The sequence below is a fragment of the Leptonychotes weddellii genome, chromosome X (genome assembly GCF_054177405.1).
Source record: "Leptonychotes weddellii isolate Sample4059 chromosome X, ASM5417740v2, whole genome shotgun sequence".
Lineage (NCBI taxonomy): Eukaryota > Metazoa > Chordata > Mammalia > Carnivora > Phocidae > Leptonychotes > Leptonychotes weddellii.
In genome coordinates this window covers 95,655,754-95,679,350 of record NC_138385.1, presented here as the reverse complement: position 1 = coordinate 95,679,350, position 23,597 = coordinate 95,655,754, and the positions used below count along the sequence as shown (strand labels likewise).

Sequence of the window (23,597 nt, the reverse complement as noted above, 5' to 3'; positions counted from 1 at the left end):
CTCTGTGCTGGGCGTGGAGCCTGCTTGACATTCTCTCTCCCTCTCCCCCTGCACCTCTGCCCCCTCTAAAAAAATAAATAAATATCACTTTCTATGGGAGGTCTTCATTGGCCACTCAGTCTAAAGGAATGACCAACACTATTCCATCATCCAGTTTCTTTTTTCAGGTTGACTGAGGTGTAACTTACATATAGTAAACTTTTAGGTGTACATTTCTCTGAATTTTGACAAACTTATGCAGTATGTAACCACCACCACTACAGTCTAGATGTAGAACATCCATCACCCCAGATACTATCATGTCCTTGTGTAGTCTATCCGATTCCCCCACCCTCAGCTCCTGAAAACCCCTGATCTTTTCTAAAATAGCATATGAATGACATTATACAGTGTACAGTTGGTTAAGTCTGGCTTCTTTCAAACTCATGTTGTTGCATGTATCAGGAGTCCATTCCTTTTTATTGCTGAGTAGTGTTCCACTGCACGGGTATACCAGTTGGTTTATCCCTTCTCCAGTCAGTGGGCATTAGGGTTGTTTTTGGTTTGGGTAGTTATGAATAAAGTCATCAACGTTCACATAGGATTTTGTATGGATGAATATCTTCATTTTTCTTAGGTAAATATCATCCAGTATTATTTTCTTGAGAATTATTTTGTTCATTTATTTGCTTACTTGTTTATTATCTGTCTTCTACCACTAGAAATATACCCCCCCCCAAAAAATGGGAGGCTATCTCATTCAGTAGCATATTCTTTGATACTAAAACCATCCCTAACCTGTAATAGAGGCTTGATAAGTGTTTATTGAATACATGAGTGGATGGAAACATCAAGGAAGGAGTAAAGAAATGAATGAATTGTGGTAGGTCCTACTGAGAGAACCTGGAAGGCTGGATTACGGTTTGTGAATCATGTTCATCTCTTTTGATGGTTAACAGAATGACTGCAGTAGAACAGTCATCCCAACTCTAGGCGAAAAGACCTTATGCAGGTTTTATGGGAACTATTTGGAGGATGCTTTTTTTTTTTTTTAAAGATTTTATTTATTTTTGTGTGAGAGAGAGAGAGAGGGCATGAAAGAGAGAGAGAGAGAGCACAAGCAGGGGGGAGGGACAGAGGGAGAAGCAGACTCCCCGATGAGCAGGGAGCCCGATGCAGGGCTCGATCCCAGGACCCGGGGATCATGACTGAGCCAAAGGCAGAGGCTTAATGACTGAGCCACCCAGGCGTCCTGGAGGATGCTTTTTAAGAAAAAACAAGTAAGGGGCGCCTGGGTGGCTCAGTCGTTAAGCGTCTGCCTTCGGCTCAGGTCATGATCCCAGGGTCCTGGGATCGAGCCCCGCATCGGGCTCCCTGCTCAGCAGGAAGTCTGCTTCTCCCTCTCCCACTCCCCCTGCTTGTGTTCCCTCTCTCGCTGTGTCTCTCTCTGTCACATAAATAAATAAAATCTTAAAAAAAAAAAAAAAAGAAAAAACAAGTAAAATTATGAATGCAAAGTTAGGTAGAAACGTGGTTGTTTTAAAAGATTTAGAAAGATATTAGATTTAGAAATCACAATGTTAGAAATTTAAATAAGTTGATAAATTCTACAAACATCACAAAATCCAGAAAAATAACATAGTATCTATTAATTAATTGCCTGACACATGTCCATCACACTTGTTTTCTTAAATATTTTGGCTTCATCCTCATTTGTCTCCTCTTAAAATGACAATGGTTTGGTGATATCCTTTTCTATAGAGAAATTAGAAAGATGAGTCAGACTCGTGGCATGGTTGATTAAAATGGGTTTATTATTAAGGATTGGTTAGAAAAGTTTCTTTCAGCTCCGTAAGTCATTACTGGTTATGTCATATAATTATAGGATGACTGTATAGTGTTTAAGATTATTTGAGAAAGCCACTATCAAATTTCTTTCCTATATGGGCTGTACAATTTCACAGTATTTAAAGTTTTGTGCCTTGAGTAATCTTAAATACTTGTTTAATTGACGTCCATTAACTTGTTTGCCATGGATGTCTTGGCATTATGAGTTTTAAGTTTTCCTCATCAATGTTGGTATTTTGTGGGTATGTGTAACATGAGTCACTTTACACAAATGTCTTTGCTGTTTGTAATTTGGCTACAGGTTTCTGTCCTATAAACATAGACACTCTGATAAATTCGACTTTGCTGATATATTTGGATTTAAATCTACCACGTTATTATTTGATTTTTATTGGTCTCACCAGTCTCATTATCCTTTCTCCCTTTCTTCCTGCCTTCTTTTAAATTAGTGAAATATTTTAATTATTCTACCCCTCCCCATGAGTTTAATTATACAAGCTCTTCTTCGTATTCTTTCAGGGGCTACCCTAGAGTTTATAACATGTATCCTTGACTTATTACAGTTTGCTATAAATTAGTACTTTCCCACTTCCAGGACAATTCAAGGATTGCAATGCAAAGACACTTTATTTTAATTCCCTCCTGCCTTTTGTGAGGGGTGGGGGTGGGGAGAAGCTATTGTTATTTTCTATTTTAATTCTCTTTGTATTTTAAAACCCACAACTCACTATGTTTATTGTTTTTACATACTTTATATTTACTCACGTATTTTTTACCTTTAGATTTAAATTTATTCCCATATTTATCTTTTCTGTTGTTCTCTGTTTCTTCCTACAACTCTGACTTTACCTGAGATCATTTTGCTTCTGCCCAAAGAATGCCCTTCAGTGTTTCACTGAGTGTAAATATAATGGGGATACATTTTCTGGTTTGGTGTGTATGAAAATGCCTTTATTTGATGTCATTTGGGGAGGAGATTTTCACTGGGCATAGAATTCTAGGCCAGCAGTTCTGATCTTTCACACTTTGACGTTGCCATTTATTGTACTTGGACTTCCGCTATGATGACAGATGTCAGTTTTGTTGGTGCTTCTTTAAAATTATTGATTTGTTGCTCTTTGAATGATTTTAAGATTTTTTTCTTTATCTTTGGTTTTCAGCAGCATTACTATGATGCACTTAGCTGTGGTTTTCTTCGTCTTTTTCCTGCTTGGATTCATAGCTTTTCTTAAAACTGTGGTTTGAAGATTTTAGCCAGTTTTCTCAAGTTCTCAACCATTACAACTTCAAATATTGCTTCTGTCCCATTCTCTTTTTTTATGCTGTCTACGTATCAACAGAATACTACAGGTTAACTTTAAGTTTTTCGAGTTTTCTTCCTCCTTTGCTTGTTTTTGTTTTTATTGAGGCAGAAAATTCCATCCTAGGGTCAAGCCTCTGTTACTAGGAACTGTTTTAAACACAATCTCATTTCACCATGTCCCATAAATTTCTTACTCCTTTTTCTGTGTTTTCCATTCTGCTATTCTCACTGTACTGCACTCTAGCCATTTTCAGCTCACTAATCCTCTCTTTAGCTATGTCTAGTCTTTCCATTTGGTTCCATCTTGTCATCTAATTTCTTGAATTAGTCCCAATGTATTTTAAAATCCCTCTCTGGTAACTCTAACATGTGGAACCTCTCTAAGCCGGTTTCTTTTTTTTTTTTTTTTTAAAGATTTTATTCATTTATTCATGAGAGACAGAGAGAGAGAGAGAGAGGCAGAGGGAGAAGCAGGCTCCCAAGGAGCAGGGAGCCCGATGCGGGACTCGATCCCAGGACTCTGAGATCATGACCTGAGCCGAAGGCAGACGCTCAACCATCTGAGCCACCCAGGCGCCCCTCTAAGCCGGTTTCTATTACAGATTTTCTTCTCTTGTTTTTTGGCCATTTTGTTTTGCCTCCTGGTATACGAGGCAATTTTGTTTGACTACCTGATTTTGTATATGAAGAACTGTAAATAATTCGAGGTTCTGCATGTTATTATCTTCCAGAAAAGATTCGCTTTTGCTTCTTGCAGATAATTAGGAGGTGGCAGTTTATCTGACCCGATCAGGGACTGAGCAGATTGGAGGCTGGGATTGGGTCTTTGCAAGAATTAGTTCACCCCTCCTGCTAGGGTGTCCCCCTTTTGGGAATCCAAACTGAAAGCCTGGGGTGTTTACCTGGCCTCCTCTCCTTGGTGGGCCTTGAACTCCATTTATTGTCCTCCTTCCTCCTAAAACTGCTAAAAGCTCTGCTCAGCTTTATTTCTCTGTTGCTGTTTGAAACTTGGTAAATGCCGTAAGGCAAAAGTGGTACTGAATGACAGCTTCATCTCTTTATGCTTCCTTCTCTCCAGGATTTTGGCCCCTCAGATCCTCACTGCCTTGGTATTTCTCTGATGCTTTCCAAGAGATTTCCTAACTTTTCATTTTAGGGGAGTTACTCAGCAACAAGCTGGTTTGCCATTATCAGAAATGGAAAACAGAACTCCCTCATCGGACCTGTGGGATCAGCATGCACAGCCTCACATTATCTCCGCAGGTTAGATTCAGAGACGTGAGTAAGTCAGGAGTCTCAGCTGAGGCCTGCAGCAGTGGACACTGCCAAGTACTGTAGGTACATCAAAGCCTCTGGGATCTTTCAGCTAAGCCAGGGCTCTTAGCCCCAGTAAGTAAGAGCTGGAGCCAACACTTAGTTATGCAGGGGTTGAGAACAGCTGAAATTCCGTGGGAAGGAAAGAGCCAAAATGTTCCTGAGGTACATTTCTTTAAACTTCAATTCTTTTTACTTTTCTTTTTTTGTATTGTACTCAGACCAGTTAGCCAGTGGGAATAGCTAAAGGTACCCAGGAAAGAAGCAGGAAAAAATGTGAAGTGCAGCACATAAAGAAATTTATTTCCAGTGTGAGAAGAACTCATTGTAAAAATAATAGTATGTCCATGTGACTCACTTATTTCTTTATGCTGTCTACATATAAATAGAATGACTACAGGTCAACTTCAAGCTTTTCAAAGTTTCTTTTTTTCCCTTTGGTGGTATTTTTTGTTTGTTTGTTTTGTTTTATTATCAGGCACTTTCATACCGGACTTGGGCCTCTGAGAAATATGTTAAACACAATTAAAAAACAATACAAAATTATGTAAAAACAAAATTACAGTAGTTTCTCCATGAGAGCATATGGGAAATGCTTATTTCTCTTTAAATAAATGGCAATCAAAACAGATTTTTAAGAATTTCATTATTATCTATTCTTTTCCCCTTCTACTTTATTTTTTTTAAAGATTTATTTATTGGGGCACCTGGGTGGCTTAGTTGTTAAGCATCTGCCTTTGGCTCAGGTCATGATCTCAGGGTCCTGGGATCGAGCCCCGCATCGGGCTCCCTGCTCCACGGGAAGCCTGCTTCTCCCTTCCCCACTCCCCCTGCTTGTGTTCCCTCTCTCGCCGTGTCTCTCTCTGTCAAATAAATAAAATCTTAAAAAAAAAAAAAGCCATCAGAGGTGACATTTTAAAAAATAAATAAATAAAAATAAAGATTTATTTATTTATTAGAGAGAGAGCGCACATGCATGTGCACATGTGCACGAGTGGGGAGAGGGGCAGAGGGAGAGGGAGAGAAGCAGCCTCCCCACTGAACACGTAGCCTGACATGGGACTCGATCCCATGACCCTGAGATCATGACCTGAGCCAAAATCAAGAGTAGGACGCTCAACTGACTGAGCCACCCAGGCGCCCCTCCCCTTCTACTTTAAATGATTGGAAACACCACAGGAGAACAGAAAAATCAGAATTTGGCATCTTTTCTTTCCTAGGTTGTCAGCAGAGGTGAAACTGGAGGTTAAAATGATGGTTTGAGGGAAATATGCACTACGGGATGAAGATCAGTATAGTAAATATTTAGTTTGAAGTACTCTTTCCTGGTGCTTTAAAAAGACCTGAGACTGAAGAGCTATAATCAAATATAACTAACTAGGGGACCCAGAGACCTAGGTTCTAGTCTTGGTTCTCAGCTAACCAACTGTGGGACCTCTGGCCACTACTTTTCCTCTTCTGTAATGTGAAGGGAATGGGCCTTGATGACTCCCAAGTTTTATATTCCGTAATTATATAGAAAACAGGTTTAGCATTTAACATGTACTCATGTCTGCACCATGGTAAAAGCACTTCATAGACTGACCCAGCATCGTCTAAGAGCGCCTCACAAAGGGGAATGTAATATGTTAAGCATCATTCTGTTGTTCTTTCAGGGCCTTACCTGGGCCTAGCTTGCTTCCCCAACCAGATTTTAAGTCCTTAGTGGTCAGGGACTTTTATATCCATAATGCCAAGCAGAGCCTGAGATACTAAATTAGTCCTTACCTGTGCCGATAAATTGACTAAGCATCCTGGACAATGAGTGTTTAGCACTGGAAGACCAACGGCAAAGCTCAGTGGCCTATTGTCTTCATGATCACAAATTACTAAGCCTAACAGGCAGAGCGCTGTGTAAAATGGAAGACAGACTCTCTCCTCCATTAATGAAGGAACCAACAATTTTGGTATGAACAGGCCGAGAACAACAGAAATGCTAGCCATGTTCACACATTCAGTGCACACAGGCTGGGGGGCCAGTAAACATTTTTTTCAAGGGCCCTATAATAAATATTCTCAGCTTTGTGGGCCGTAAGGTCTCTGTTGCAACCCCTCAACACTGCCATTATGGCATGAAAGCAGCCATAGATATTATGGAAGAAAATAGGCATAGCTCTGTTGCAGTGAAACCTTATTTACTGACCCTGAAACTTGAATTTCATGTACTTTTCACATGTCACAAAATGTGATTCTTCTTTTGACTGTTTAAAAGCCATTTAAAATGCAAAAACTATTCTTAGCTCATGGGCCATATGGAAACAGGCAGAGGGTCAGATTTGACCAGTAGATCCTTAGTTTGCTTGCGGGATATAAAAGTGTGTGCATGCTTGCTGACGTAGGCATTTAGCAGTGTCTTCACTGTATCTTTGCTGCGTAGAGTTGACACAATGTTACATTAGTTTCAGGTGTACAGCTTAGTGGTTTGAAGTTCATCACCAGTGTAGCTACCATCCGTCCCGTTACATCACTATTATAATATCAAACTAGAACCTAGGGGAATCCATGACCCCTGTCCAGTTAGCCAGGACGGACTTCCTAGGGGATATAATAAAAACAATACAATACAAATCAGACACCTGTGTGGTGCTTTAAAGTATGAGGTACTGTCATGTCATGTGCATTTGCTTTCGAATCAAAAAATTGAGAGTCAAACCCCAACGTCTTTAAGATATGTGTCTTTTCCAGTGTGCCCTGGGTCCACTGTGATACTAACAGTTGTTTAAATGAAGAAAAGGAGAGATTTTTAACCCCAGGCTTACCCAGATTCCAGCTCGCATGGGTGGTGGGCATGGGGGTGCTGAGGGCCGAGGCTTCCCGTTGCTCATGGGGTAAGTGAAGATGTGACCAGACGCTGCGCTTCTCACAACGTCCTCCAGATGGTTTCACCATCATGCACAGTGCTGGCCTCCTGTAAGTTCTCATGTACGCAAGGCCCTTTAAAATTGCGAAAAAGGGGAATTGTGCTCAGGGAGAATCATTTCCTCTGTACCTCCAGGGATTCGTCTAGGCTTGAAATGGTTAGAGAAATAGGAAGTGTTTGGGCCACGGGAGATGTCTTGGGAAAAGGCTGTTAGCACTTTTATTCTAAAATTTTCAACTGAAAAAAGTCATTCAAATGCACTGTCTAGACCATCTTCCTTGATGATAGCTTTGCTGACTCAAAGCAAACTTTTTCAGTTCATTCTTTTTTTTTTTTTTAAAGATTTTATTTATTTATTTATTTGACAGAGAGAGACACAGCGAGAGAGGGAACACAAACGGGGAGTGGGAGAGGGAGAAGCAGACTCCCCGCCGAGCAGGGAGCCCGACGCGGGACTCGATCCCGGGACTCCAGGATCATGACCTGAGCCGAAGGCAGTCGCTTAACCGACTGAGCCACCCAGTCGCCCTTTTCAGTTCATTCTTAATTAAGATGCCCCCAAAGTTGCCTGGTGACAAACTTCTAAGCTTTTCTTCCCTCCCTCCTTTACCCCCCCATCCTTCCTTTTTTCCTAAGTGTATTGTGATGAAATATACATAATATAAAAGTGACTATTTTAATCATTTTGAAGCGCTCAGTTCTATGGCGTTCTATGGTGCATTCACATGGTTGTACAACCATCACCACCATCCATCCCCAGAACTGTTAAACAGTAACAGTCCTTTCTTTCTTTCACTGTATTGTCTTCTCTTTGCTTCTTTCTTTTATTGTTAATTTTTGGAGGTCACATTTACTGGAGCACTATTCACAGTGAGGACAAATTCAAAAGCACTGAATTTGAAACGATGTCTGAGTTTGAGCCCTGGTTCTTCTCATTGTCAACTGTGTGACTTTGGGCAAACCACTCTACAGGTCTCAGTTTTCGATCTATAAAATGGAGATAAGGGTATTAACTTTTAATATGTCATAGGACTACTGTAATTTTTGTAATGATGAAATGAGACAATGTATTGACTTCTTTATAAAATGTTAGAATGCCTAGTCAAAAGAGTGTTTGTTATTAGCGTGTTATTTATGTTCATAAGGGAGCTGAGAGGATGCTGACTTCTCAACCAGGTGTTGTTCAGGGGACAATCATTTCTTTTCATGGACTATAATAGCCTTTTATTTAAATCGTGCTTCCTAGTTTTCAAAGTGCTTTTGAAACACCTCATTTAGCACCTCCTTATAGCAAGTAAGGTTGATATCATTAGTTTCATTTCACAGATGAAGGAAATGGAGATCTGAAAGTCTCATGGTTTAAGATCTGGACCCAGGACCTCTGTTCAACTCCGAGCTCTGCCACTTGCTGGCTGTGTGAGCTCGGGTGACCTGGTTCACCTCCTTGTGCCTCAGATTCTTCATCTGTAAGAAGATGACCACAGTAGTGCCTACTTCCTTGCATCGTTATCAGGGATTCAAAAAGATAATCCTTGAAAAGTGTTAGGAGCTGTACCAGGCACATAGTCTCACATATAAGTTTTTGTTAAATAAATAGTATAAAATAAAATAAAAGGAAACGGAGACAGCATGCTTTTGTAAAAATAGCGAATTATGGAAGTGGGTGTAGAATGCACGGCTCCCGGTCTCCCTTCAGTTCCTCCCACTCACTGTCTTGGGCTCCTTCCCCACGCAGTGATACCTCATTAACACTGCCAGGATCAACCTTCTGGGCCAGGGGACCCAATAAGCTACAAAGTTGGGTCAACATTTCCCCCTGTATGAAGACTCTCATAAAAGGTTATTTAAATATAGTGCTATTAAATTTTTATAATTAGATACAATGACTCATATGCCATGATGGTATTTTTGAGCTTTAATAATTCCTATTTTGAGAAAAAAAAAGATAATGCATTTGACTGAGATAATTTAGAAATTCTATTTTAATCCCCAATAATTTGAAATATATTCAAAAACTAACATTGTCTCTGATATTTCATTTTCTGCATATGCGTTTGATACACTGATGGGACCAGGAGAAGAATTTACATAGTGGTTGCTCTTGGTGGCCCACCCATATCCCTCGCACTCCCTAGAGGTCCCTTACAGACCTGGGCTTGCTGCTTTTCTCTGACTGAGAGCGATACCTGGCCATGGGAAGGTTTGAGGCAGGTGGGAGTGCTCCAGAATTAACAGTGGAGGACCATTCTCAACCAAAGAGGGATGGGAGTCCACGGGAAACACCTCAGCCTCCTCACGCTTTGGTGGCACAGTTCTGGAATGTGCTCCAGTTGCCCAGAATGGCACATTTCCTTGGCTTCCATTCCCTCCCTGTCCCACTTCTCCACTCCCTCCCTGTGCTTCCTGGGATCCCCCCTCGAACAAACTACTTGCACCTAAATCCTTATTTCGGGGTCTGTTTGGCAGTGACAATTTATGAAGACAATTTATGACCCCGAGTCTATTTTACCTTCCACCCTAGAGCACGGGTGATTTTTCTCTGTCTTCGTGATTCTTCCCTGTTCTCTATCTTCTATGTTACCCGGTCGAGCAAATGCAGGCCATGTCTAACTACAACTCGCAAGTGGGATTTATAAACGTTCTTCAAACTTTTGGGCTCATAAATTGCTGAAACAGTCTAACAAGTTATAAATATATGTTCTTCCCTCCATAACAGTTTTTGAGGAATGGCCTACGAACAGCTTGCGGCGATTGAAATGGAACCGGGTGACTGCTCTTCTTTGTCATTTGAAACATACCCACTGGCAACTGTAATATTTCATCCTGCTTATACCCCTTCTGACAAATTCCTTTACAGGATTAGCACTGAGCTTTGGAATTAGGTCATCCTGCTGAAACCCGTTTGGGGCCCAAGCATCAATATTTGCCCAACTCCTTCCGCCAGGGCACCATGAGATGTCCAACAATTGTTTTGCAGCTCTCTTTCCATTTTATACCTCAGCCTCTGCATCCCTCGTAGCCCAGAAACAGTCCCTGCACTTCTGAACCTTCTCCACATCAGCACCCCTTTCTCCAGCCCTGTGCCGGCCTCTGGATTTTAGAGCTTCCCTGACGCCGTTTTCAGCTTGGCTCCCAATGTCTCATTCAGATGGCCTCTTGAGGCCCTGCAGCCTCTGACTTTATGAAAGAGCTCAGACCTCCCTCTAGGCCCAGGCCACAGGGAACTTCAGGGTGTGTATATGGCAGTGAAAGATGCAGGAGATTCAGTATAAAAGACTCAAGGAAGGAAGGAATTTTGTGTTTGCCTAGAACCACCGTGTTTTCATCATGGATAGAGCAGGTGGGGAACAGACATTCTAATAAATTTTTTGTGTTTCTCCCTTAATTTCAATACCAGCAAAAGGGGGCAGATTTTGCCACCCCAACATGTGCCTCTTTGGCATGAGGATGACTTTAGGCTGATTATTTTTTAAGAAACAGCAGACACAGGACAGGCTCTGAAAATCCTAATCAAAGTTACCCTTTTGTAAGAGACACTGACATTTATAAGGGAAATCTCCATCTGTGAGGACTGCAAAGTGGGGTTCATGCCCTCCAGGAGAGGTGCAACCTGATCTCACAGGTAAGGGAGCAAAGTGTCAAAACTTCTATTTATATTGATTTTTATTTAAAAATAAAGATGAATTAAACGTTAGTAATATGTAGTGGTTTAAACTGAGGCTCACTCTCTACCTGAGTCCACATCAGAGGATCCCTTATCATGTGCAGCTCAGGCAGCAGGAGTACAAGGCCCAACATATAGAAGGCTCAACCATGGCACCTCATTCTTCCCTGCACCTTCAGGTTTTGGAGAGGCTTCAAATGGATAAGTGGCTTTAAAATATTCCTGCAAAACAAAACCCCACAGGTTGTCAATGATACTAAAATTGCAAGCCCGAGAGAACAATATGAATATAACAAAGAAGTTATAACACATTATTATTTTTTTTATATAAGCAGGCTCCACGCCCAGCATGGAGCCCAGCATGGGGCTTGAACTCACAACCCTGAGATCAAGACCTGAGCTGAGCCAACCAGGTGCCCCTAACACATTATTTTGAATTTGTTATTTTACTGTTAATCTCTTTTTTTAGTTTATCTTTTTAAAATTCTTTTTTTTTTTTAAAGATTTTATTTATTTATTTGAGACAGAGAGAATGAGAGAGAGAGAGCACATGAGAGGGGTGAGGGTCAGAGGGAGAAGCAGGCTCCCCGCCGAGCAGGGAGCCCGATGCGGGACTCGATCCCGGGACTCCAGGATCATGACCTGAGCCGAAAGCAGTCGCTTAACCAACTGAGCCACCCAGGCGCCCCATCTTTTTAAAATTCTATATTTTAGCATGTTCTCTCCCTTGCTTGTGAACTTCTGTATAATACCCACCCACACTCAACAATTAACATCTCCTAGACTTCGTTCTTGCTCTACAGTGTGCGTGTGTGTGGGTGTGGGTGGGTGTACACACACATTTGTTTGCTTGTTTTATTCTGTTGAACTCTGGAAAGTAAGGTGCAAATATCCTGAGTATTTCAGTGTGTATTCCCTAAGAACATGGACACTCTTCTGCAGAACCCCAATACCATTATCACACCTAATGAAATTAACAATAATTCCTTAATACCATCTGATATGTAATCACATTTCCCCCATTTTCAAAAAAAAAAAAAAAGTAATTTATTACTTTAGAAAAAAAAAATCCAGGATCAAATTAAGGCACATGCATTGCATTTGGTTGTTATATTTCTCTTTTTTCCCCAGTCCTATTGAGATACAAGTGACACATAACGTTGTATAAGTTTAAGATGCATAACATAATAATTTGCTGTATGTACATATTGTGAAAAGGGTTACTTGTTATATCTTTTATCTCCTTTAAGGTGTTAACAGTAGCTCCCCTATATTCTTCTAAAAAAACGGTGTTGACTGTTTTGATGAATCTAAGCGAGTTATCTTGTAGAATGTGCCAGAATTGGATTTGTCTCATTGTTTCCTCATATACAGATTCAGGTTAAAAATTTTGGGCAAGATGACTGCATAAGCAATGTTGTGTTCTTCCCATTGCATTTTATCAGGAGGCACATGATCTCAGATGGTCCCATTATTGGTGATGCTAAATTTAATCTGGGCCAAATTATGAATTTCATGGGCCCTTGGCACTTTTACCTTCATGGGACCCTTTCTCCATAAAAAAATGTTGAGAATTATATTTTATAATTATATCAGCATAAAGATAAATATAATCCAAGATGGATTATATTCATTTTTTTCTTCTCATTTTAAAAGAAATTGAAATACTTTTCAAAACCCCTAAAAGTATCGTGGGCCATAGGCCTTGTGCCTACTCTAACTAGTAGAGAAGTTCACCCTGGATTTGACCACCTGGTTAAAGGAGTGACTTCTGGACCTCCCCAACATAAAGGTACATTTTCCTCTTTGCAATTAGATAGTAGTCTATGGGGAGACTCTTTGAGACTATGTGAATATCCTGTTCCCCTAAAACCTCTCCCTCAGTGGTTTTATCATTTTTGCTGGAATCACTGATTACACTGAAGACTGCAGTTATTATCTCCTGTGGAGGGATGAGAATACTGAAGTGCAGAGTCCATGATTTGTCCAAGACCATAAATCTACTTGGTAGATTCACCATTAGGAACCAGATCTCTGCTCCCAAGTCCACATTAGAGGCTAGAGAAAACCAGAGTATATCAAGGAGTGAAAAAGAGCATTGGAGTTATTCGGCCTGGAGAGAACAGAAAAGGAGAACTGTAATCTGTTACTTAAAGATAATGGTTGGATGCGCACCAAGGACCAGCAAGTTCTCCATTGGCAGAGTAATAGCTCAAAGGGAGATAAAATGCCATTGCTCTGGATTATAGTCATTTTACAAGTCAGCTAATAATCGCCTCACATTTCTTCAGAAAAGTTCCTGGCGTTATTCTCAGGAGAAAATAAAGCCGATGTTTAATAGCCTCGTCAAGGGCGCCTGGGTGGCTCAGATGGTTAAGCGTCTACCTTTGGCTCAGGTCATGATCCCAGGGTCCTGGGATCGAGTCCCGCATCGGGCTCCCTGCTAGGCGGGGAGGCTGCTTCTCCCTCTGCCTCTGCTTCTCTGTCTCTCTGACTCTCATGAATAAATAAATAAAACATTAAAAAAAAATAGCCTCATCAAATCTGATTAGGTGTTAGGATTCTAATTTAAATGCTGACAATGTGCCAATTACCTAGAGACTAATTCCTTTAAGTTTTCTCTTCACCTCAGTCCACTCTAGGTAGTATGCATCAGGAGATTTTAAAATATTGTTATTCAACAATTCCTACAGACTTCAGTAGGTAAGTATGGACAAATGAAGGCTGAAATGCTGCGTTCTTAAAAATAAATACACTGCCCATATTTGAATAAAAGACATACTCTTCTGTGGGCAAAGGTTTCCAATCCTGGGTGTGGGAGTCCGCTACTGCTACTTGCCAAAAAATCTCTTTGAGACATTAATCTTATTACACAGAATGTTTCTGACCTTTCCCATGTTTGCATAAGAAAAATGAAGCACAGACGTTTTTAGGAGTGGGAAGCAATTGTCTTGAGCCCCATAGTATCAGAGGAGTGGATTTGTCAGTCTATGGAGGAATGATTCTTACTAAATATGTAAAAGTGTATCTACTCTCATTTTTGAGAAGTCGGGAACAGGAGACACACCTGCAAGTCACATATTATTAATTAATTAGAAAGTATGCACTGAGCCTCTACTTTGAAGTAAGTGGTATGCAGAACAAGGGACCTGGAGCATTTTTAGTGATACAGAAAGAAGAGAAGAGGAACAGATGTAAGCTTCTAAGCTCAGGACATTTATTCTAATAAATAGGTAGAAAAGACATACCCATGGAAAGCTAGCAAACAATTCAAGATGGTGCATAGTAAACATAAAATGAAAAAACATCGATAATCCTATCATAAAATTAGACAGTTTAGGAGAAAGAACAGGAATTATGGAGGCCTAGATTGAGCAGCAAAAGCTTCATCAAGATGATACTTATCAACTAGAATTTGGAAGGATAGGATTCAGATGAATGGAGACTGGGACTGGGCAGAAAGAAAGGAGGAAGGCAGGAAAGTAATGGAGAATTTAGGAACAGACCATAGACTAGTCTATCTCTTGGGTACAATTAAAATTGATCATTCATTCTTTCAGAGGGCAGCAAGTAGGGGATGATGTATGCAAAATGATGCTGGAAATAAATCTGATGATAACTTTAAATGTCCATCATGTCTAACTGTTCTAGATAAGGCTCTTTTGCTGACAAAGAACAGAAGCCACTCAAACTAACTCAAGTGAAAAGGAAATAGGAGAACTGTAAGACTAACAGGAGACCTCTTGTACATTCAAAAGCAGTTCATGGGCCAGGAACCAAGGACCCTCCATTTGACTTAGGGCCACATCATTTCAGCTTCTTCTTTTTTTTTTTCTTTTCCTTCTTCTTGGGGGTGGAGGGGCAGAGGGAGAGAGAGAGTCTCAAGCAGACTCCACGCTGAGTGCAGAGCCCAACACAGGACTCGATCTCACAACCCTGAGATCACGACCTGAGCCGAACCCAAGAGTCAGGCGCTCAACTGACTGTGCCACCCAGGAGCCCCTTGGGAGAAAGAGAATCTTAAGCAGATTCTCACTCAGCGGGACCTGGGTGGCTCAGATGGTTAAGCGTCTGCCTTAGGCTCAGGTCATGATCCCAGGGTCCTGGGATCGAGTCCCACATCGGGCTCCCTGCTCCTTGGGAGCCTGCTTCTCTCTCTCTCTCTCTCATGAATAAATAAATAAATAAAATCTTTAAAAAAAAAAAAAGATTCCGCACTCAGCGAGGAGCCTGACTCGGGGCTCAATCTCACAACCCTGAGATCATGACCTGAGCTGAAATCAAGAGTTGGATGCTTAACCGACTGAGCCACTCAGGCGCCCCATCAGCTTCTTTTATGTCTGCTTCATTCTTTCTCTTTCTCTCAGTCTACCTACTCTGCTTATTTATCTTGCACATGGTTAAAATAAAAGATTTTATTTATTTGACAGAGACACAGCGAGAGAGGGAACACAAGTGGGGGAGAGAGAACACAAGTGGGGGAGAGGGAGAAGCAGGCTTCCCGCCGAGCAGGGAGCCCAATGCGGGGCTTGATCCCAGGACCCCGGGATCATGACCTGAGCCGAAGGCAGACGCTTAACGACTGAGCCACCCAGGCGCCCCCCCAATCCCTTTCTTGACATCAAAATCTTTTACTTCCAGCATCTGTTATTGACTAACTACATCCTCTCATTTTTTCAGTTTAAATGCTTAAGAGAAAGAGAGGCTCTACTATTTAGTAGCTGGTCAGGCAGTTCACTGGCTGGTTTAGATTAAGTATCTGCCCCAGTCCAACTAGCCATCACTCCTAAGCAAGAACTCCCCCCCTCCCGCCCCCACCAGAGGTGTCTCCCTGCATTGGGAGCTCTGGGGAGAGCTATCTAAACCAGAAGAAGAAATAGACTGACATGTCCCATGCTCTATAGAACCATTAGACTTCCAGGGACCATTTGGTGTGTTCCATACACATTTGGGAAACAACTTCTGGTCTGTTTCTCTGCTTCTAAGAAGGATTTCCCCAGAGCTTTCTTCTGAAAGAGCTATGATATCCTGAAAGGAGTTGGTCCTCAATCAAATGCTGACTCTACCACTTCTGAAAGTGAGCTTCAGTTTGTCACCTGTAGAATGAGGATAATAGCACCCATCTGTTGTCTGGACATAAATGAGATAATGCAGATGCTAGTCTCTGCTTGGCACAAAGCAAGAACTTAGTAAATGGGATTTCTTTAATTACTTTTGATATTTTATGAATATTCCATAACAGAAAATTATTTGCAGTGCATTTTTACTTATTTTTTAATTACACAAGTGATATATGAATGTATCTGAATATTTAAAAGCAATTCCTAGACATTATATTAATTCAGTGTAAATATATTCACAGTAAATATTTTAGGGTGTGTTTTTAATAAAAAGTCTTTTTAAAAACACAGAACCACAATACCTAGTATATTAAAAATAATTCCTTAATATCACCGGTACTAAATCTATATTTGATTTTCCTCAGTAGTCTCAAAAGTATCTTTTTATGGTTGTTTGATTTGAATCAAAATCCAAAAGGCGTCCACACATTGCACTTAATATGTATTACACATCCCAGTAGGTCTATAACCATTCTCCTTCCTTTTTAAAAATTTTTTTTCTCCTTTTCTATGCCATGTATTTGTAGGGAAAAAAAATGGAGTCATTCCTGTAGAATTTTCCAATTGGGGATTTGACTGTATCTTCATCATTTAGCAGATTCTTTTATCCCTACGTTTCTTGAAAACTGGTACATAGATATAGAGGCTTAGTTAGATTCAAATTATTTTTCTGGCAAAACTAGAAACCTGTAATTTTTTATACTATCTTTTATGTTTAAAAGTTATGAATTTGAAATAGCAGCTCAACAGTTCCCATGGCATTTTGCACTTAGGAGTACAAGGTTCCCAAGAGAAAAGGAGGTAAGCCATTCACTCTGGTTTCTGCCTCATGCAGAAATGAGTCACTCATGCAGGAGTGAATCACCTTCACTTGGAGAATTAACGGTACTTATGACTGCTTTCTGTCAGAAAACGCAGATGGAAGTCATAATTACTACTTTATCTGTAATTGATTTATCAGAGATAGCTTTAGTCATATACATCTTTGGCTGAAGATGTTCACGTACCTTTAATTAAAGATATAAATTCCTTGCCTACATTCTAAACTAGGAACAAAAATGTCTGAGATGACTAGTGAGTAGAGAAAGTGCCAGAAGAAAATAAAACTTCCTTCGAAATTTTTATGTTTTTCTGTAATTGTTTAAAATGAATCAATATAATCTATGGACGGAAAAAGCAAACTGAGGTACACTGAAGCAGGACTACAGTATTGTTCTGGAGTGCTGGGGATGCCCATTAAATAAGAGCCCTCTCTTCTCTACCTGTGTTAGGAACAGAGAGCTAGATAAAGAAATCGAGAACAATAAAAATAATTTCTTCTATGCCTGATAAAGCTATTTGGAGAAGTGACTTAGGTCCACAGCAATAATGAACTTGCAAACACCTGATCTCCTACATTACATGTGCCATTCCCCTAGTCAGGGACAACCATAGGCCTCTCTGAGCCCAGAGTACATGCCAGATTCTTTTTCTCAAACTCACCTCTTAATAACTCACTCCCCTTTCCCTGGAGGGAGGCAGAAAGTGAGTGAGGAATCAGGGTGCAGCAAAGAGTGGTAACTCAATGGAAGTTTAATCAACATGGAAGTAAGTGGAAACAAGTGTTCCCCCATCACTGAAGTCCATCATATAAAAGAGTATCAGTGGTAGAACCAGTTTTAACACAGCATTTTCAGCAATGAACACCCTCACATTTAGTTGGTCCCAACACACATCAACTTCCCCACTATCGCAGCTCATGTTCGACTGAACAAATATTTGTGGAGTGTGCACAGATCACAGTGCTGGCAGATGCCAAGATGGAAGACATTCTTTGGCCACCAGAGGCTCATCCTCTAGTGGATTCTCAGACAAGTGCACACAAAACTGGTGTGCACCCCACTGTGCTAGGTGTTGTACGGGGAGTTGTGGCAGACATTGAGATGCTCTGCTCAGATATCCCTTGAAGAAAAGATTCACTATCCAGCTGCAGGGACTGTGGTGAGCTGACAGCCTCCAGTTGTTGGTTCCTTCAGAGTCCACTTCTGCTTTCAAGCTATGGTCAGTGCTCTTCTTGGACAGTTCCTCAGTTCCTGCTCAGTGACTAAACCAGATAGTAACTAAGGTCACACTCTTTTTGGGTGGCCCCAGCCCATGACTAGCAAAGTGGTGATATAAGGGCCTGGCCATTTCCACCCAAGACAGGACTCCTCCGCTGGGCAATCTCTGTTACCAAGCTCCCCATTAGGCTGGCATAGGGTGACCAGCTGTCCTGGTTTGCTGGGACTGAGAGATTTCCCAGGATGTAGGACTTTCAGTGCTAAAATTGGGCAATTTCCAGACAAATTAGGATGGCTGGTCACTTTCACTGGTGTAGACCTTGTCAGGTCTGCCTCAGGGTCTGACAGCTCCCTTCCATCCAATCTTGTGTCCTTCCCTTTGCCTTTCACAGGTATTAATCCCCAATAAACTTTTTGTCCCCCTGGTTTCATCTTAGTGTCTGCTTCCCAGAGCATCCAAGACAGGGGCCCATATAGCACAGAACCCAGGAGGGACCTGAATACTGCAAGAGATGAGACTGAAAGAGAGAAGGAGGGCAGGGGAAGATTAATTTGACAATTACGGGGATGCTCCTGGTATAACTTTTTCAGTGGGCTATTTGTCCTGCACCCTTTGAAAAAGCAAAGAGGCATATGTAAATACTCAGATTTCAGGTTCCCTAAAAGGCATTTGAATACTCAAAACGAAGGCTTTGCCAAAACAGACAAATAAACAAACCCAACCTTCTTGTCCCTGTGTCCTTCTTTAGTTTTTTTAAAAGATTTATTTATTTTAGAGAGAGAGAGAGAGAAAGAGTGCAAGCGGGGGGAGGGGCAGAGGGAGAGGGAGAGAGAATCTCAAGCAGACTCTGCCCGTGCTGAGTGTGGAAACTGACTCGGGGCTCGATCCCATGACCCTGAGATCATGACCTGAGTCGAAACCAAGGGTCAGACGCTTAACCCACTGAGCCACCCAGGTGCCCCCCCACCGTGTCCTTCTTTAAACATGCTTGTTACTGGGGCGCCTGGGTGGCTCAGTTGGTTAAGCGACTGCCTTCGGCTCAGGTCATGATCCTGGAGTCCCGGGATCGAGTCCCGCATCGGGCTCCCTGCTCGGCGGGGAGTCTGCTTCTCCCTCTGACCCTCCCCCCTCTCATGTGCTCTCTCTCTCTCTCTCATTCTCTCTCTTTCAAATAAATAAATAAAATCTTTAAAAAAAATTAAAAAAAATAAACATGCTTGTTACTAATTTCTATGATTTAAGAAGAAAAATGAAAGGAGCATCAGCTTTTCTGCAAAGTATTCTTAAACTCAGGAGAGATTGTGGGTGAAGAAATGGGAACACATCCTTCAGAGCCAGAACTAGGATAAGGAGAGCAAGGTACTCAGGTATAACATTTAGGGAGGCCCTCATTGTCATGGTTGTGTGAGTACAGAGTCCGCACCTGCATGAACCTGAGAGTGAGCACCTCCTTAAATAGTGCACCCAGCTGCCTGGCTTGCCTCACCCTAGTCCCAGCCCTGGCATCCATAATAGTACTAGGCAACTTACACACTACATTGGCTCTTTCCTGCCCCAGGTACAAAGCCATCGTCCGGCCAATGGATATCCAGGCCTCTCACGCTCTGATGAAGATCTGCCTCAAAGCTGCATTGATCTGGATTATCTCCATGCTTTTGGCCATCCCAGAGGCTGTGTTTTCTGATCTACATCCCTTCCATGAGGAAAGCACCAACCAGACCTTCATTAGCTGTGCCCCATACCCACACTCTAATGAGCTGCACCCCAAAATTCACTCCATGGCTTCCTTCCTGGTCTTCTACATCATCCCACTGTCGATTATCTCTGTCTACTACTACTTCATTGCTAGAAATCTGATCCAGAGTGCTTACAATCTGCCTGTGGAAGGGAATATACATGTCAAGAAGCAGGTGGGTGCTTAGGATTGATTCATTTCCTCTTTAGGGCTTGGATCTCTTTTGCATGCCACTGGCAAGTACATTATTTAGGTGGTCACGTCACCTGATTCTGCAATTAGAGGAGGTGGGTGATGGTAAATGGCAACTCCTAACCACAGAAGCCCAGGAATTCAGGTGTTCTTTATAATCTTGTTCTCTTACTAAAGACCTAAGCTAGGGAGGTGTGGAGAATCTGAAAGATTTGAAGGATGGGTTTCTTTTTGAGAACTATCTGAAAAAGTATTGTTAACAAAATAAAATATTGAGATTCATAGGGATGTGACGTCTTTTTTTTTTTTTTAAAGATTTTATTTATTTATTCATGAGAGACAGACAGAGAGAGAGGCAGAGGGAGAAGCAGGCTCCCAAGGAGCAGGGAGCCTGATGTGGGACTCGATCTCAGGACCCTGGGATCATGACCTGAGCCGAAGGCAGACGCTTAATCATCTGAGCCACCCAGGTGCCCGTGGGATGTGACGTCTTTAAACTCCAGTCACATTGTTTGGATAGGAAGAGAGTTACCACATGGGGACAAAGCAGAGGGAGCAGGAAAATAAGGCTGGTTGAAGAAACAGAAGTAGTTTGATTAAGACAGACTCACACTGATTTGGGTTCAAATCCAGACTTAATGACTAACTCACTCTCTCTGAACCTCAGTTCTGTTACCCATGATATAGGGTGATAACCCCACTATTGTAAGGCTGTGTGACGATTAAAAGACAGAGCATATGTGTGACCTAGAATGCCCAGAATGCGGAATGCCCTCCATATGTGTTAGACTCCCTCCGCCATCCCCCATAACGCTGCATAATTTCAAACTTCAGGTATGAATAGCAGAAACCAGGGGCTCCAGCTTTCTCCTCTTTGTCAGTGCTTGCTTTCTAATCCAAATGTAGATCATGTGGGATTTATGATGGAAAAAGCAGAAAGACTCCCCATCCGTTTAAAAGTACAGCTTACTCAGTTGGTGGCTTCACCCTATAAAGTTCCTTTTTTTTTCTTTTTGCCTCAATTACGAGAGTAGCAGTTCTCAGTGAAACGGTCTCCATATTTGAAAGACCTCTCAATAGCGAACATCCATTGTACCTCTAATTCTTTAATAAGAAAGATGTTTCCCCTTTGCAGAAGTGGCAGAGGGTGTTGGGAGCAAAAGGAGATGCTCAGTCCACTTTGTCTAAGGACCTTCCTGTATAGTATAGCCCAGAAATAACTTGAGATTAAAAAATAATAATAATAGGAAGTTATTTTGGTTTGGCCAGTGAGAAAGAACAAAGCTGGCTGCTTCTTTTGAGCATCAGAGGAAATAAGAAATGATTAACTGTGGAGCCAAGAAAGATGTGAAGTCATAGGGCTGATAAACTGCACCAGTGTTCTCCTGAGGAAAAAGAGGTCACTTACTAAAATTTCATTGTGCAAGCCATTCAAGCAGGTAATCAACTTTGTTTAAAGATCTGTTCTCAGTGGCACGTTCTAACTATATTCTACTTCATGGATTTCTGCTTCCTGGCTTTTCCATTTCTGTGTTTCTGACTTTCCCCCTTTTATGCCATCTGTTTCTGTTGCTTTCCTCCCATTTTATCGGATTTTCTCTTGTCCTCTTTCTCCTGTTGAACTCTTTTTCTGTGGCTTTGTGAGCTCATCTATTTCCCCAATTCTTTTTCCCTGTTTTTCTTCGCTGTCTGAATCGTTGTCTCTCTGCATTCATCCCACACCGTCCCTTGGTCCCTCTGTCTCCATGTGTGTGACTCTCTCGTTAGATTGAATCCCGGAAGCGCCTTGCCAAGACAGTGCTGGTGTTCGTGGGCCTCTTTGCCTTCTGCTGGCTCCCCAACCACATCATCTACCTGTACCGCTCCTACCACTACTCTGAGGTAGACACCTCCATGCTCCACTTCATCACCAGCATCTGCGCCCGCCTCCTGGCCTTCACCAACTCCTGTGTGAACCCTTTCGCCCTCTACCTGCTGAGCAAGAGTTTCAGGAAACAATTCAACACCCAGCTCCTCTGTTGTCGGCCTGGCCTGATGACCCGCTCTCATAGCACTGGCAGAAGTACCACCTGCATGACCTCCTTCAAGAGCACCAACCCCTCTGTGGCCACCTTCAGCCTCATCAATGGAAACATCTGTCACGAAGGGTACGTCTAGGCTGCTCCTTGACCCTGTCACCCCAGGGGTCCCAGGTTTTGCTTTATGGCTAAAGAACCCTTACATCTGTTGTTGTCTCTATACCCTCCAAAGACCCTTTGGTAGGCTATGAGTTTGTAGGCAGGTTGCAGAGAAGCCCAAATGGATTGCTGTGATGTTTGAAAGGCGCATCAAGGCTTATGTTTTCCATTTCAACTTCTGAATGCTTCTTCTGATGTAGAGCCAACTCTCCCCTTTTTAGAAAAGGGAGTAAGAAATTATTCTTTGAAGCATCAAGTCCTGATATATGGCTATGGCCAATTAAGTCATAGAAACTCTATGAGCCACCAGATTTATATAGCTGAAAAATTATACATTAAATGTCCACTTTGTGAAAGACTTCACCTTGTCATTTCTTGAAGCAGAAACTAGCGCTTTAAAAATATGATTTGAATAATTTTTCAGGAATATTTATAATCACAAACCAAGGAACTGTTTTTTACACTCCTAACATGAAAGCCAACCCTATGAAAAAGTCCCATGTATGAGGGACCATTCCCAAATTGATAACACTGGAAGCCAGTTTAAAACAAATCCCTGAGTGTTGATTGTTTTTAAAAGATGTTACTGGGGACATAGGAGAAACACTCAACACATCATTTTAAGGCAAAAATACAACCAAACACATAGACACACATACAAAGATCCATGTGAGGCTGTGGATTGATATCTCACACTCTGAATTCTAACTCAGTGGAGATCCTTTTTGCTGTTTCCCCATTTCAATCATCCATGGCATAGTTAGTTCTACCATAGAACAGAAATCCTTGTGGGAAAAAATTGATCATACTCTCAATTCATTATTTATAAGTACATAAAGTATAGTATTTATTTTTGGTATACAGATTTTCAGCCAAATGTATCTACTTACATTTGGCTGTCCTTGTCTGCTACATTGAAGCAGTAATTTCTTATGGAAAAAAAAAGGAGGGGGGAATCACATCTGAGTGGAAACAGAAACATGTTTACATTTAACACATTTAACATATGCTTACCTAAAGTCTGTGGGAGGAAATGAATAAAATTTCAGTAATATATATTTCTGTTTGAATATGTCTAAGTCATTTACAGGGGGCTTAGCTTTCAGAACGGATTGTAAAAGAGCTACAGATACATTAAGTTTCTAGTTAAGAATAGTATTTATGCAACAGCCATGTGTAGAAAAATACAGGACTGAAATCTTGTTATTTTTCTGAGTAAAGAGATTTGACGATCTTACTTTAGAAACCCTGAACCAAGTTTTTCTTTACTCCAGGATAGGCCGATTCTGACAGACTGCAAACATGTTAACCCACTTTCAGATAAAC

General features: G+C 41.4%; 1 protein-coding gene across 1 annotated transcript in view; it reads left to right on the top strand.

Moving 5' to 3' along the window:
* The window catches only part of GRPR (gastrin releasing peptide receptor), a 32,288-nt gene extending 8,959 nt beyond the window's left edge, over positions 1-23,329 (top strand). Inside the window, exons 2-3 of the mRNA XM_081809125.1 lie at positions 19,726-20,077; positions 21,862-23,329. Of these exons, the coding sequence (XP_081665251.1) occupies positions 19,726-20,077; positions 21,862-22,251 (742 nt within the window). The 3' untranslated portion in view covers positions 22,252-23,329. The remainder of the gene's footprint in view (positions 1-19,725; positions 20,078-21,861) is intronic.
* Positions 23,330-23,597: the final 268 nt, after the last annotated feature.